This window comes from Oryctolagus cuniculus, chromosome 10 (genome assembly GCF_964237555.1).
Source record: "Oryctolagus cuniculus chromosome 10, mOryCun1.1, whole genome shotgun sequence".
NCBI classification, from domain to species: domain Eukaryota; kingdom Metazoa; phylum Chordata; class Mammalia; order Lagomorpha; family Leporidae; genus Oryctolagus; species Oryctolagus cuniculus.
The window spans coordinates 100,952,271-100,968,663 of record NC_091441.1 but is presented as its reverse complement, the minus strand read 5'-3'; the positions used below and the strand labels follow the sequence as shown (position 1 = coordinate 100,968,663).

The window sequence follows — 16,393 nt, the reverse complement described above, 5'->3', positions numbered from 1 at the left end:
TCCACTGGTTCACTTCCCAAATGGCCGCTACGGCCTGCGCTGCACCGATCCGAAGCCAGGAGCCAGGTAAAACACAACTTTATGAAAATTACTGCAGACTGGAGAAATCTAACAAAAATATATCAAATAATGCATACCTACAGTATTAACTGTGCTACAGGAGTTAAAAAAAGAACTACAAGGACCAGAATAAACACAAGGTGATAGGGGAAAGGCCACGTTGGTCATTTGGAGCTAAAGAATCGTAGAAGACCAGAATACATCATCCCAAAATATGCTGCTTTGGCATGAGGATTATTCTGAACTGCATGAAATTAAGAAGAAGCAAGACACCAAAAAAAGCTCTCTGCTCTCCCCCATGTGCCTAAAAACGTGCCATAAATGCTCCAAAGTCTCCGTTTTCCCTCTTTATGCAGGTTGATCACTGAAGACAACTCTATACTCTCATCAACCTGGAGATGGCAGCACAAGAATCCCCTTAACAAGTTTTAGTAACTAGCCTTAATCACGAATTTGATCCCACAATTTGCCTCTCCTTCTGACTCAAAATCGTTTCCTTTATCTTGTCACTTCTCAGAAAATCTGTTAGAATAACCAATGTTATCAACCACCTTTTTTTTTTTTTTTTTTTGACAGGCAGAGTGGACAGTGAGAGAGAGAGACAGAGAGAAAGGTCTTCCTTTGCCGTTGGTTCACCCTCCAATGGCCGCCGCGGCCGGCGCGCTGCGACCGGCGCACCGCGCTGATCCGATGGCAGGAGCCAGGAGCCAGGTGCTTTTCCTGGTCTCCCATGGGGTGCAGGGCCCAAGCACCTGGGCCATCCTCCACTGCACTCCCTGGCCACAGCAGAGGGCTGGCTTGGAAGAGGGACAACCGGGACAGAATCCGGCGCCCCGACCGGGACTAGAACCCGGTGTGCCGGCGCCGCTAGGCGGAGGATTAGCCTAGTGAGCCGCGGCGCCGGCTGTTATTCTTTGTTGAAGACACTATATATGCCAGAGATCTAAAGCTAACTTTTTCAGAATTACTTGTTCTCTGGATATATGAAATACACAGGTTCAACTTCAGTTTGTTTTTCTCTTACTAATTTGCCTTTTGTAGTATGGGCCCCAGACAATGAACCTAAGCTGCACAGAAGGAAAAGTTAATTTTCCTGTCTACAAAATAAATCCAGTTAGAGAGGCCTTACCATAACTATCTTTCAGAGGGTCATTTTGTCCTGTAAATGCTGAAGCTTTGGCTGCTCCACTAGAGAGAAACAGCAAATCTGCCAGGCCATCATCATGGTGCATCTTGAAGGGATCTGGAATGAAAAAAGAAATCCAGAATTCATTCCCAGTGAGTGTAACTAGAAATATCAACATTTCTTAATATCCTATGATGAATACTGATTAGTTAACTTACTATGCTGTCCATTAGTAAGTTAAATAAGTTGAGCTAATGAGACTGTACAAGAGAGGGAATCAATATTCATGAATTCACTTGTTATGATTTAATAAAATATAATCCCTTATTCTCTAAAATTTGGCTATCTAAATGAGATAGTAAACAAATACAAAGAACTGAAAGGACAATTAATGTCAACTCTAGAGAAAACTACCACATCGTAACATAATTACATAATATATATTCATTTGAAGTTATTTCAAGAAAGACAACCAGGGCTGGGCATTTGGTACAGTAGTTAAGACACTGCCTGGGGGCCAATGTTGTGGCACAGCAGGTTAAGCTGCTGCTTTCCAATGCCAGCATCCTGTATGAGCAACCAGTTTGAGTTCCAGCTGCTCCGCTTCTGATCCAGTTCCCTATTAATGCCCCTGGGGAAGCAATGGAAGATGGCCCAAGTTCTTGGCCCTTGCCACCCACATGGGAGACCCAGAAGAAACTTCTGGTTTCAGCCTTGCCCAGCTCTGGCCGTCGTGGCCATTTGGGGAATCAACCCATGGGTAAAAGACCCTGAGAGAAGGAACAAACTCTAGACTCTCAGGAGTTGGCATGAGTAAAGGTACTCAAACTAACATTTTTTATGCTAAAGTTGGAAAAAAAAAGCTTTCTAGGGAAACTGTCTCAAAATTTAACTTATAACTATCATAAAGGCCTATTAAAATAATGATTGCTGGACACTGAGAATCTCTATCCTTGATATTTCTATTTCCCTGTATCATTTCAATTAAGCCACTTAAACTGAGGCACTTAGGTGAAACCCCATTCCTTGAGAGTGGTCATTTCTTTGCCTCTGAAGCAGTTACACCATCCTCTTTTTATAAGGATTTTCAGGATAAAGAGAAACAATCGTGATAGGAAATGAACATAAGCAGAAGGAAAAACTGAGAAATTATTGGGGATGGAGCAGGCCCCCATGTTTCTTCTTCAGATACACAGAGGGGCTAGAATATGAGATGATAAACATTCATTCTCCCCAGTTCCATACTGTCTGGGCTAGCTGCTGCTTGATCTGCTTCTCACAATTCCTCTGAAGGAAAACAGAATGCTTATAGGGTCAGAGAGTAAATGCTGGGGGTTTACAAATCAGAATGAGAGAATGCTAAATCACATGGAAAAATGGATGATTTCTACAAAGTTTTGCATGTATTCATGAATTTTTAAAAATGATTTAGTTATTTGAAAAGCAGGGTGAGAGAGGAAGAAAGAGAGAGAGAGAGAGTGAGCAAGCAACTTCTACATTCTGGTTCACTCTTCAAATGGCCCCCAACAGCCAGGACTGGACCAAACCAAAGCCAGAAGCCAAGATCTTCTTCCAGGTCTCTCACGCAGGTGCAGAGGCCCAAGCATTTGGACCATGTCCCACTGCGTTTTCCAGGCCATTAGCAGGGAGCTGAATCAGAAGCAGAGCAGCTCATATGGGATACCAGCAGCACAGGCTGAACTTAACCCACTATGCCACAACACCAGCCCCTATTCATGATTTATTTTTAATTGGGTGTCTGTCACATTCCCAATGCAGTATGCTCTTAAAAAGCAAAGTAACAGGCCCACCACTGTGGTGCAGTAGGTAAAGCCACTGCCTGCAGTGCCAGCATCCCATATGGGCGCCGGTTTGAGACCTGGTTACTCCACTTCCGATCCAGCTCTCTGCTATGGACTGGAAAAGCAGCAGAAGATGGCCCAAGTCCTTGGGCCCTTGCACCCATGTGGAAGACCTGGAAGAAACTCCTGACTCCTGACTTCGAATCAGCCCATATGTGCCTGTTGTGGCCATTTGGGGAATGAACCAGTGGATGGAAGACTTCTATCTTTAAACTTTCAAAAGAAAAAAAAAAACTACTTAAAAGAAAGTCCTAGCTAAGAAAGCTTCACCAATGAATTCTACCAATTCTTGGGGATGGCATTGTGGCGCAGTTGGTTTAAGCTGCTGTTTGTGAAGCCAGCATGCCTATCAAAAGGCTAGTTCAAGTCCTGTCTACTCCGCTTCTGAACCAGCTTCCTGATAATGTATCCGGAAAGGCAGTGGCTGCCACCAGCGTGGAAACCTGGATGGAGTGCCTGGCTCCTGGCTTTACCTTGGCCCAGGTCTGGCTGTTGTGTGTACTTGGAGAATGAACCAGTGAATGGAAAATTGAGAGCTCTCTGTCTTTCAAGTAAAAATAAATAAATCTTTGAGAAAATTCTTCACAAACTAGAACTCATTTCCAGTACTACCCAAACAAAACTGAAAAAAAAAAAAGTCACTTGAAAACTACAGTCCATGATCTACTATGTCTTAAAATATGGCTTCAAAAATCCTCAACAAATAGACTTATATATCTATGCCAAATTATAGAAAAACCTAAGGATCATAAGCAGGAATGCAAAGTTAGTTTAACATCCAAAAACCACTTAATGCAATACAAAGCAACAGAAGAAAAAATAAAAAGATACAAAATTATCTTTACAGATACAAAAAAATTACTTGACCAAATCAATGCCATTTTGTGATGAAAACACTTAAGAAATTAGGACTGGAAGGACATATTTTTATTCTGATGAAAGGTATCTACAAGCCAGCGCCGTGGCTCAATAGGCTAATCCTCCGCCTTGTGGCGCCAGCACACTGGGTTCTAGTCCCGGTCGGGGTGCCAAATTCTGTCCCGGTTGCCCCTCTTCCAGGCCAGCTCTCTGCTGTGGCCCGGGAAGGCAGTGGAGGATGGCCCAAGTGCTTGGGCCCTGCACCCCATGGGAGACCAGGAGAAGCACCTGGCTCCTGGCTTCGGATCAGCACGGTGCGCCGGCTGCAGCGGCCATTGGAGGGTGAACCAATGGCAAAAGGAAGACCTTTCTCTCTGTCTCTCTCCCTCACTTTCCACTCTGCCTGTCCAAAAAAAAAAAAAGAGGTATCTACAAAACATGCATAACTCATAGCATATTGAATGGTGAAAGACTAGATGCCTCCTCTTAGAACCAGGGAATAGGCCGGCGCCGCGGCTCACTAGGCTAATCCTCCGCCTAGCGGCGCCGGCACACCGGGTTCTAGTCCCGGTCGGGGCGCCGGATTCTGTCCCGGTTGCCCCTCTTCCAGGCCAGCCCTCTGCTGTGGCCCGGGAGTGCAGTGGAGGATGGCCCAGGTGCTTGGGCCCTGCACCCCATGGGAGACCAGGAAAAGCACCTGGCTCCTGGCTCCTTGCCATCGGATCAGCGCGGTGCGCCGGTCGCATCGCGCTGGCCGCGGCGGCCATTGGAGGGTGAACCAACGGCAAAGGAAGACCTTTCTCTCTGTCTCTCTCTCTCTCACTGTCCACTCTGCCTGTCAAAAAAAAAAAGAACCAGGGAATAAAACAAAGACATCTACTCTCATCACTGCTTTGTTTTCTGTTTTCTTGTTTTTCAGAGGCAGAAACAGAATCAAGAAGGGGAAAGAGCTCCCATCTACTACCAGTTCACTCCCCAAATGCTGGCATCCCTGGCCAGGGCCAAAGCCAGAAGCTGGGTACTAAATACTTGTATCCCTCATGAGTGGCAGGAAACTAATTACTTGATTCATTACCACTATCTCCCAGGGTCTGTATTAGCAGAAGTTGGAATCAGGATCCAATCAGGAGCTGGAGCTGGAAACTGAATCCAACTACTCTACCTAATGAGGGATAGTAGTGTCTTTTTATTTTATGACCAATCGATCAATGGTCAATCAGAGTGACAGAGAAAGAGACAGAAAGAGAGATCTTCCAAATAGGGGTTCAGACCTCAGGAGCCAAGAACTCCATCCAGGTCTCCTTTGTGGATGCCAGGAACTCAATTACTTGAGCCATCATCTCTTGCTTCCTAGGCATATAAGCAGAGAGCTGGATCTGAAGCAGAGTGTCTGGGACTTGAACCAGCACTCTGATAAGGGACACAGTCATCTCAAGTGGTGGATGGTGGCTTAACCCACTGCCATACCAGCAACCCCAACACTGGCATCTTTAACAGTGCAGTTACATGCTTACCTTCATTCTCATTTTTATTTAATATTATACTAAAGGTTCTAGAGAGAGGAAAGAGAAGGGAAAAGAAGGAAGGGCAAGGGGGAAAGGTCAAAGGGAGGGAGGGAAGGAAGGAAAGCAGGCACCCAGGTACCCAGGCTGGAAAGAAAAAGGTCAAACTCCAACAGTCTCCCCTTATCTACAGGGGACATATTCTAAAAACTCCAGGGGATGTGTGAAACTGCATGATTTCAAAACCTTTACACATGTGCACTATGTGGTTTTGCATACATACCTATGACAAATTTTAATCTGTAAATTTTTCACAGTAAGAGATGAATAACTAGTCATAAAACAGAAGAATTATGATATACTATATAAAGGTTATTTAAAACATATGAGTTATTTAGTTCTGGAATTTCCCACCTATTTTTTAGATTTATTTATTATTTACTTGAAAGGCACAGCTACACAGAGGTAGAGGCAGGCATAAAGAGAGAAAGAGAGGGCTTCCATCCTCTGGTTCACTCCTCATATGGCCACAAAGACCATAACTGAGCCAACCACCTAACATTTTCAGACCACAGTTGAAAGTCTTTAGAAAATCCTAAAGAATCCACTAAAAAAAAAAAATCACTAAAACTAATAAATAAGTTCAGCAAGGTTGGAAGATAATAAGATCAATAAACAAAAGTGATATTTCTAGACACTTGCAATGAATTATCTGAAAATGAAATTAAGAAACCAAATACATTCAGCATATGCTGCATTGAGTTGAGAAACAAAACTGTGCACTTATGTTAAACGGATTTTCAACAAGAATTCCAAGATCATTCAATGTGGAAGAAACAGTCTTTTCAAATAATGGAGCTGGGACAATGGGATTCCAATAGGTATCCATTCTGTTATATTCCATCTATTCATACAATAGAATTTGGACCCTTAACTCTAACCATAAGAGAGGGCTTCAAAAAGTTTATAAAAATGCATATTATGAAAAAACCATGCATGCAGTTGAAAATGTTTCTGCATCAAAATAAAGTTTTAAAAATTTTTATTTATTTATATGAGAGGCAGACAAACAGAAACCACCAACAGGGAGAGCTCCCATTTGCTGCTGCATTCTCTAAATACCCACAGTGTCCAAAATGGGACAGGGCAAAAAACACCAGCCGGGAATATGATCCAGGTCTCCCATTTAAATATTTCTATTTTTGCCAGACCTTCAAAAAAGATGTAATTATTTATTTGAAAGGCAGAGTGACAGAGACAGAGAGAGACTGTTTCCATCTGCTACTTCATTCTCCCAATGCCCACAGGATAAAGGCAGGAACTCTATTTGGGTCTCCAAAGCTGGTAGCAGGAAGCTCTCTACTTAAGCTGCTGCCTCTCCAGTGCAGCAGCAGGAAGCTAGATGGTAAACACAAAGTAAATGGGACTCAAATCAGGCACTCTGATATGGAATTCAGGCATTCCAAGCAGTGGCTTAACCCAATGCACCACAACACCTGCCCCAAATAGGAACTTCCTAAAGTTCTCTCATATAAAAAATTTTACTCAAGGGACCAGTGCTGTGGTGACACAGTTAAATCAGCATCCCATATCAGTGCTTGTTTGAGTTCTAGCTGCTTTACTTCTGATCCAGTTCTCAGCTAACATACATGGGAAAGCAGTAGGAGATGGCCCAAGTCCATGGGTCCCTGCACCCATGAGGGAGATCTGGAAGACAAGAGGCTCCTGGCTCCTGTCTTCAGTCTTCAGCCTGGCACAGCCCTGGCCGTTGCAGCCATTTGGGGAGTAAACCAGCAGATGGAAGTTCTCTCTCTATACCCCTCCTTCTCTAATTCTACCTTTCAAACATTTCTTTTTCTTTTCTTTCTTTCTTTTTTCTTTTTTCTTTTTTTTTTTTTTTACCCAAAAAGGATCAAAAGGGGCCAGCGCTGGGGTACAGCTGGTTGCTGGTGAAAACCCCAGCCTGCAGCACTGGCATCCCATATGGTAGCCAGGTCAAGTCTCAGCTGCTCCACTTCCAATTCAGCTCCCTACTAATGTGCCTGGGGAAAGCAGTGGAGGATGGTCCAAGTCCTTGAGCCCCTGTACCCACCCACGAGGGTATTTAATATATATTAAAGATTTATTTATTTTATCTGAAAGTCAGAGTTACAGTGAGGGAGAGGTAGAGAGAGAGAACCATCTGCTGGTTCATGCCCCAAGTAGCCGCAACGACCAGAGCTGGTCTAGGCCAGAGCCAGGAGTTTCATCTGGGTCTCCCATATGGTCCAGGGGCCCATGAATTCTGGCCATCTTCAGCGGCTTTTTCATGTGCATTAGCAGGGAGCTGGATTGGAAGTGGAGCAGCCAGAACTGAAACTGACACCCATATTGGATGCTTGCACTACAGACGGTGGCTTTACCAGCTACAGTACAGCTCCAGCCCCTCCGATATCTTAAAAATCACCATGAATCTAGAAAAGTCAGTAATTGGAGAATGGTAAAGAAACATCACAAATACCAGTCCTTTGGAACCAACCACGGACATATTATACATTAGATGGGAAAAATGATGCCATGTCTAAGTGGAAACCAATAACCTGAGCTCTCAACTGGGCCAACTGACACAGAGGAAGCAACGGAACTCCTCTGAGGCCCTTTTGCAATTCACAATGCTTACCACCTCCAGCTCTGGCAACTACAGATAAGCTTTTTCTAAAAAGAAAAAAAATTATAGGAATTGCGTATGAGCTAGTTTTCTCTTCTGTCAAATGAGAATAATAATATGTATTTGGCATAGTTAGGTAAGGAACACCGATAATATGTATGTAGTGGCAATAGCAGGTGACTGGTACAAAACAGGCACTCAACAAATAGTGTTTTATGACTGTAATTACTTCGGGAAGAATTACGGTTCTATTTTTCAAAGAATATGAAGTTCAGATAATTTATTCAAAACAGGTTTTCAAACAGAGAGAACTACAGGACATTTGGTGCCTCAGAAGAAACAATCAATGAAAAAAAAAGGTCAATAGATGTTCTGAGTAAATAATTATGCCTTGCTTGTGCTTTATGACCTATATTTAAGCTTAAACGTTTTCTGAGTAGTGGTTGTGCTTTTTCCATTTTTATGTCACAGCTCATGGGCAAGAGTTACAGGCAAACCTATGCTTACCGTTCTGGACAGGATTCACCATTTGCTCAGGCTCGAAACAAAAATTTGTATCTTCAGGCCAGTTCTGGCTGTTCTGATATTCCTGGTAGCCCATTTTCTCTTCAAGGAATTCAGTTGAAGATCCTTAAAACAGAAACATCAAAAAAGTTACTAGAGTAGAGTTTCTTGTTGTTGTTTTTTTTTTTTAATGTAAAGATTTATTTTATTTATAAGTCAGAATTAGAGAGGATGGGAGACAGAGAGAGAAATCTTCCATCTGCTGATTCAGTCCACAAACGGGTGCAATGGCTGGGACTGGACCAGGCCGGAGCCAGGAGCTGGGAGCTTCCTCCAGGTCTCCCAAATGGGAGCAAGGGCCCAAGTACTCTGACCACCCTCTGCTGCTTTCCCAGGCACATCAGCAGGCAGCTGGGAGCTAGATCATAAGTGCAACAACCAAGATTTGAACTTGTGTCCATATGGGACACCAGTGCTGCAGACAGCAGCTTAACCCATGTGTCAGAGCATTGTCCCCCTATAGTAGGGTTTCTAGGATATACAAGGGTACTTCCAAAAGTTCATTTAAAAAAAGGAGTTAAAATATTTTGGTGCTCAATATTTTGAAATCCATGCATTTTTCATAATACATATTTCCAAAAGCATTACTTTAATTTTTATTATTTATCTGAGAAACAGAATGCAAGCTCTCACCCAATGGTTCACTCCCTAAATGCCCACGATAGACAGGGCTAAGCCAGACCAAAGCTGGGAGCTTGGACTTCAGTCTAGGTGGCAGGAATCCATTACTTGAGTGACATTCCAGGGTACATACTAGCAGGAAGCCAGAATTAGCAATGGAGCTGGGACTCAAACCTAAGCACACCAACACAGGATGCGGGCATCCAAAACAGCATCTTAATTTCTGTGCCAAATACCTGCCCCCAAAATGGGTGATTTTTATGGTATGTAAATTATACCTCAATAAAGTTACTTTTTAAAAGCACAGATTCGGGCCGGCGCCGTGGCTCACTTGGTTAATCCTCCACCTGTGGCGCCAGCATCCCATATGGGTGCCAAATTCTAGTCCTGGTTGCTCCTCTTCCGGTCCAGCTCTCTGCTGTGGCCCAGGAGGGCAGTGGATGATGGCCCAAGTGCTTGGGCCCTTGCACTCCCATGGGAGACCCAGAAGAAACACATGGCTCCTGGCTTCAGATCGGTGCAGCACCAGCTGTGGTGGCCATTTGGGGAGTGAACCAACGGAAGGAAGACCTTTCTCTCTGTCTCTCCCTCTCACTGTCTATAACGCTACCTGTCAAATAAAAAAAAAAAATCTATCTACTGCTAACCTCAAAGCAAAGTAGAAGGAAGTACCAGGATCATGCCTCCTGCATTATCAGTCAACTCATCCAGTTGTCCCCAGATGCACATCTACTTGCACTGGAAGCATGCCCTCATTTCCATGTTTCACTGAACCACTGAACTAGGATTTCACCGTCATGAAGTGGTTTGGGAAAATAAAGAAGAATAAAACAAGATAAATGTTTGTATATTACGTATATCCTCTCCCTGTTGATGGCCAGGGAAAGCACTAGAAAATGGCCTAAGTTCTTGGGCCCCTGCACCCTCGTGGGAGAACTGGAAGAAGCTCCTGGCTCCTGGCTTTGGATTGGCCCAGCTCTGGCTGTTTTGGCCATTTGGGGCGTGAATCAGCAGATGGAAGATCTCTCTCTCTCTCTAACTGCTTCTGAAATAAATTAAAAATCTTTACAAAAAAAAGAATGGGAGGGGGTTAATGGACTATATTTTTAAGTAAGATGTTGAATCATCACCATATAACTAAAATACGTTTTAGAGAAAAGTACCCAATCCCTAAGAAATTTATCTTTTTTTATTTTTTTGGACAGGCAGAGTGGACAGTGAGAGAGAGAGAGACAGAGAGAAAGGTCTTCCTTTGCCGTTAGGTCACCCTCCAATGGCCGCCACAGCCAGCGCACTGCGGCCAGGGCACCGCGCTGATCCAATGGCAGGAGCCAGATGCTTCTCCTGGTCTCCCATGGGGTGCAGGGCCCAAGCACTTGGGCTATCCTCCACTGCACTCCCGGGCCACAGCAGAGAGCTGGCCTGGAAGAGGGGCAACCGGGACAGAATCCGGCGCCCCGACCAGGACTAGAACCCAGGGTGCCGGCTCCGCAGGCAGAGGATTAGCCTTTTGAGCCGCGGCGCTGGCCAACTCTCCCTTTTGAAGGGAGAGTTAACACTGTGAATGACAAAGCCTCCCAAGTCCTATCTGCCAATTGGAGCTTCTAGTACAACTTGCTTCTCTTTGGAAGTTATGGAAACAGTCCTGTCCATAACCAAGAGGTTTCTTCTACTTAAAAAAAAAAAAAAAAAAAAAAATGCGTTTATTTGAAAGGCAGAGTTAGAGGAGGTTCCTCAGGGTTTCCCATGTGGGTGCAGGGGCCCAAGCACCTTCTGCTGCTTTCCGAAGCAGAGGAACAGGGAGCTGGATCAGAAGTAGAACAGCAAGGATTCAAACAAGTGCCCATATAGGATACTGGCCCAGCAGGCGACAGCTCAGCCTGATGGGCCACAATGCTAGCCCCTCTTCCACTTTTTTCCCAATTTTATTTCTTCACTTATTTATGAGAAAGAGAGAGAGAGAGAAAGAGAAAGAGAGAACAAGAGCATGTGCAGGCAAGCTCCCACATCCACTGGATCACTTCCCAAATGCCCCTAACAGCTGGTGCTTGGGCTGGGGCTGAAACTGGGAACCAACAACTCAGTCTACATCTCCCAAGCGGATAACAGGGAGCCTATTACTATTACTTGAAGCATCACCATTGTCTCCCAGAATCTGCATTAACACGGGGTATCAGAAGCTGGAGCCAGGTATGGAACCCAAGTGTATCATACGTGATGTGGGTATCTTAACCAGTAGGCCAAAATACCTTTGCCTTCTACTAACTTATAAGAATTCTACTGAAAAGAGATTCCCCCCTCCCAATTTTAGGCATATTTGTCACAAATACCATTTTAAAAATTGTATGTTTTCATTTGAAAGGCAGAGAAACACAGAGAAATAGACAGAGATTTCCGTTGGTTCACTCCCCCAAATGCCTGCAACAGCCAGGGCTATGCCAGTCAATAACCAGGAGCTGGAACTCCAATATGGAAGACAGGGCCCCAAGTACTTGACCCATGCTCTGCTGCCTCTCAGGGGGCATACTAACAAGCAGCTGAAATCAGCGGGGCTAGAACTACCGGACACTCCAGTTTGAAATGCAGGTGTCCATGTGATGTCTCAACTGCTGTGCCAAATGACCATCCTTCTCAAATCTTTTAAAGATGGAAATAGATAATCAAAATTGTATTTAATCAATAACAGTTTACAAAGGATATTTCCTACATCAACTCTTTTTTTTTTTTTTAAGATTTTATTTATTTATGTGAGAGGTAGAGTTACAGACAGTGAGAGGGAGAGACAGAGAGAGAGGTCTTCCTTCCGTTGGTTCACTCCCCAAATGGCCGCAACAGCCAGAGCTGTACCGATCCGAAGCCAGGAGCCAGGAGCTTCTTCTGGATCTCCCACGCGGCCGCAGGGGCTCAAGGACTTGGGCCATCTTCCACTGCTTTCCCAGGCCACAGTAGAGAGCTGGATTCGAGGAGGAGCAGCTGGGACTAGAACAAACGCCCATATGGGACGCTGGTGGCACAGGCGGAGGATTAACCTACTACGCCACTACACCGGCCCCATCCCTACATCAACTCTTAACAAATGGCTAAAGTATAGAAGTAAATATGTCTTCTGGAACCCAGGAGAAAAGAAAAAGATCAAGTACCGTCAATATAGTTCAGATGTGGAGCCTACCATGTGATGCTGCAGAAGAAACATGATCGTGCAGTGTAGCCTTATACATTTATGCCTAAGCAGAGCCAGAGGTTTAAGTGTGTCATCTCCATCCTCTAAAGTGTCCCCTCTCCAGATGGCCTCCTTTTGCATGATCTCTAAGAGGCAACTTTAAATGGCATTTCAGCACAACCTCCTCAGAGTTGACTGGTTGAACTGGGTTAACTGAATGATTTAATATCCTGTAGTATTTCATATGTACATCGTTATGTCAGCAGACACAAAGGGCCAGTTCTACCTAGTTCATTTACTTGTTGTAGACTATGCTGAAGAAGAATCTCAAGGCTGACAGAAACAACAGACTCAGGCACTGGGTAAAATTCTCAGAAGAGAGATAAAACAGCAAAAACTAATCCAATGGTGATTAGCCAGCTCAGAAATAACAGCACCATAAAACATGAAATAATTTTAAAAACCAGAGATTAGGTTGTGCATGCAATTGTCCCCCAGCTAAACTTCCACCCCTAGAATTGGGTTATTCAAGGCAAAACCAAGAAAAGATACAGAAAAAACAAGAAACATCAAAAAGAGTTACTTTTTCTATTCTAAATAATTGACAAGGGCCACAGCCCTAGTGCTATGGAATAAGCTGCCACTGGCGACACCAGCATCCCATGTGAGGCACAGATTTGAGGCCTTGGCTTTTCTGATTCCACTCTAACTCCCTTCTAGTAAGCCTAGGAGAGCAGCAGATGATGATCAAAGTACATGGGCCCCTGCTACCCATGCAGGAGATCAAGATGGAGTTTCAGGCTCCTGGCAATCATCTGGCCCAGCCTCAGCCTTTGCAGCCATATGGGGGAGTGAACAAGTACATGGGAAGTCTCTTTGGGGCCGGTGCTGTGGCACAGTGGGTTAAGGCCCCAGCTTGCAGTGCTGGCATCCCATATGAAAGCTGGTTCGAGTCCTAGCTGCTCCTCTTCCAACCCAGCTCTCTGCTATGGCTTGGAAAAACAGTAGAAGATAGCCCAAGTGCTTGGGCCTCTGCCCTGCGTGGGAAATGCAGAAGCTCCTGGCTCCTGGCTTCGAATCAGCTCAGCTCTAGCCATTGTGGTCATCTGGGGAGTGAACCAGTGAATGGAAGACCAGTATCTCTCTCTCCTCCCCCCATATCGCTTTCTGTTTAACTCTCCCTTTCAAACAAATAAATACATCTTTTTTAATTTATTAATTAAATGACAGGAGGCTTTTTTTAAAAAAAGATTTATTTAGTTATTTATTTGAAAGTCAGAGTTACACAGAGAGTGGAGAGGCAGAGAGAGAGAGAGGTCTTCCATCTGCTGGATCACTCCCTAACTGACTCCAACAGCCACAGTTGGGCCAATTTGAAGCCAGAAGCTTCTTTCAAGTCTCCTACATGGGCACCAGTGAGACCTGGCTGCTCCATTTCCAGTGCCACTCCCTGCTAATGCATCTGGGAAAGCAGTAGAAGGCCCAAGTGCTTGGGACCCCATACCTATGTGGGAGACTGTGATGAAGTTCCCGGCATCGGGCTAGCCCAGTCCGGTCTGTTGCAGCCATTTGAGGAGTGAGCCAGCAGATGAACGATCTCAATATCCCTCTCTAACTATTTCAAATAAATAAAATAAATGTTTTTAAAAGTTCAGATGTTAACACTACAAGTTCTTCATCTTTTGAAAAAAGATACATGCGTTCTTGTTTTTTTAAAGATTTATTTTATTTATTTGAAAGGCAGAGTTACAGAGAGAGAGAGATAGAGAGAGGTCTTCCATCTGCTGGTTCACTCATCAAATGGCCATAAGGGTCAGAGCAGAGTGGAGCTGAGCCCATCTGAAGCCAGGAGCCAGGAGCTTCTTCTGGGTCTCCCACATGGGTACAAGGAGCCAAGGACTTAGGCCATCTTCCACGGCCTTCCCAGGTGCATTAGCAGGGAGCTGGATCGGAAATGGACAAGCAGGGACTCGAACCAGCACCCGTATGGATTACTGGTACTGCAGCCCAGGACTTTAACTTGCTGGACTACAGCACTGGCCCAAATATGTGAGTTCTTAATTCAGGCTTTGCACACACACTAACCACATTAAATTTGGCACAGCCCCTTTATCTCTCTTCATCTCAGTAATGACCTTTAAGGATACTTGTTCACTTTCACTTTCTTTTCTTTAATATTTTTGTTGTTGTTGCTTATTTGTTTTAGGCAGAGTTAGAGGGAGGGACAGAAACTCTCTACTGGATGGCTCACCCCCTAAATGACTGTAATGGCCAGGGCCAGGCCAGGCTGAAGGCAGGAGCCTAAAACTCCATGAGGTCTTCCACATGGTTAGCAAGGGCCTAAGCCCTCTGGCTATCCTCCGATGTCCTCCAAGCACTTAAGCAGAGAGCTGGATTAGAAGTGGAGCTGGCGTAGTGAGTAAAGCCATCACCTGCAATGCCAACATCCCATTTAGGCAATGGTTTGATTCCTGGCTTCTCTACTTCTGATCCTGCTTCCTACTAATGCACCTGGGAAAGCAGCAGCAGAAGGCCCAAGTCCTTAGGCCCCCGTATCTATGTCAGAGACACAAAAGAAGCTCCTGGTTCCTAGCTTCAAACTGGAGCAGCTCCAGCTATTGTGGCTATTTAGAGAATGAACCAGCGGATGGAATTTCTCTCTAATTCTGCCTTTCGAATAAATAAATATTTTAAATTAAAAAAAAAAAAAGTGGAGCAGCCAGGACTGGAATCAGAGCTCATATGGGATGCTGGCATCCCAAGCAGTGTCAACCTGCAGTGCCACCACACTGGTCCCACTGTTCACCTCTTTTAAAAGAAAATTGTACCAATCTTTGCATGCTGTTTAAAAGCTATTAAAGACAATTTGTTCAGGGCCTCAACAATATCAAAGCTTCTCACAAATGTGGGATTCTAATCTAATACTCTTCTTCACTAATTAAATGATCCATGCTAGACTTAATTTCTTATCACTACAATAGGTAAGCCTGTGGGTAGGATGGTCTTCTGGCCCTGGCTAACGCCCATACTCCATCCTGTCCCTATGCCACTGCCTGTGAGATCAACGATCCCCTGCTTGACATGCCTCCTACTGACACACATCTGAAAGCCATGACACTGGTTTCACAGCTTCTACAGTACCTCTTTGATGATCCTCTCTTTCTCTCTCTCTCTCTCTCTCTCTCTCTCTCTCTCTCTCTCTCTCAGATTTATCTCTTTGAGAGGCAGAGAGACACACGGACAGAGGCAGAGAGACAGAGAGGGAAAGGGAGAGAGACAGGTATTCCATCTGTGGTTCAATCCCCAAATGGCAGCAATAGCCAGAGCTGGGCAGATCCGAAGCCAGAAGCCAAGAGCCAGGAGCTTCTTCCGGGTCTCCCACGCAGGCACAGGGGCCCAAGGACTTGGGCCATGTCCTATTGCCTTCCCAGGCCATAACGAGAGAGCTGGATTGGAAGTGGAGCAGCCCGGACTTCAACTAGCACTTACATAGGATGCTGGCACTGCAGGCGGTAGCTTTACCTGCTATGCCACAGCGCTGCTCCCACTCTCTTTTTTTTTTTTTTTTTTTTTTTTTTTTTTTAACATTTAGTTATTTATTTGAAAGTCAGAGTTACACAGAGAGAGGAAAGGTAGAGGGGTGGGGGATGGGGGTCTCCCATCGGCTAGTTTAATCCCCAACTGGCTGCCATGGCCAGAGCTGCGCCGATCAAAGCCAGGAGACAGGAGCTTCTTCCAGGTCTCCCACATGGGTGCAGGGGCCCAAGGACCTGGACCATGTACTGCTTTCCCAGGCCATAACAGAGAGCTAGATCGGAAGTGGAGCAGCCAGAACTTGAACCAGCACCCATATGGGATGCCAGCACTGCAGGTGGCGGCTTTACCCGCACGCCACAACACTAATTCCCCCCCTTTTTAAAGATTTATTTCATTCATTTGAAAGTCAGAGTTACATAAAGAGAAGAGGCAGAGACAAAGAGGTCTTCCATCTGC

General features: G+C 44.9%; 1 protein-coding gene across 47 annotated transcripts in view; it reads right to left on the bottom strand.

Moving 5' to 3' along the window:
- Positions 1-16,393, bottom strand: part of MAP4 (microtubule associated protein 4) — a 191,945-nt gene that overhangs the window by 62,831 nt on the left and 112,721 nt on the right. For all 47 annotated transcript variants that reach the window (XM_070050864.1, XM_070050865.1, XM_017343789.3 and 44 more), the window contains 2 exons: positions 8,563-8,685; positions 1,190-1,303 (listed from right to left, as the gene is read on the bottom strand). In XM_070050864.1, the coding sequence (XP_069906965.1) occupies positions 1,190-1,303; positions 8,563-8,685 (237 nt within the window). The remainder of the gene's footprint in view (positions 1-1,189; positions 1,304-8,562; positions 8,686-16,393) is intronic.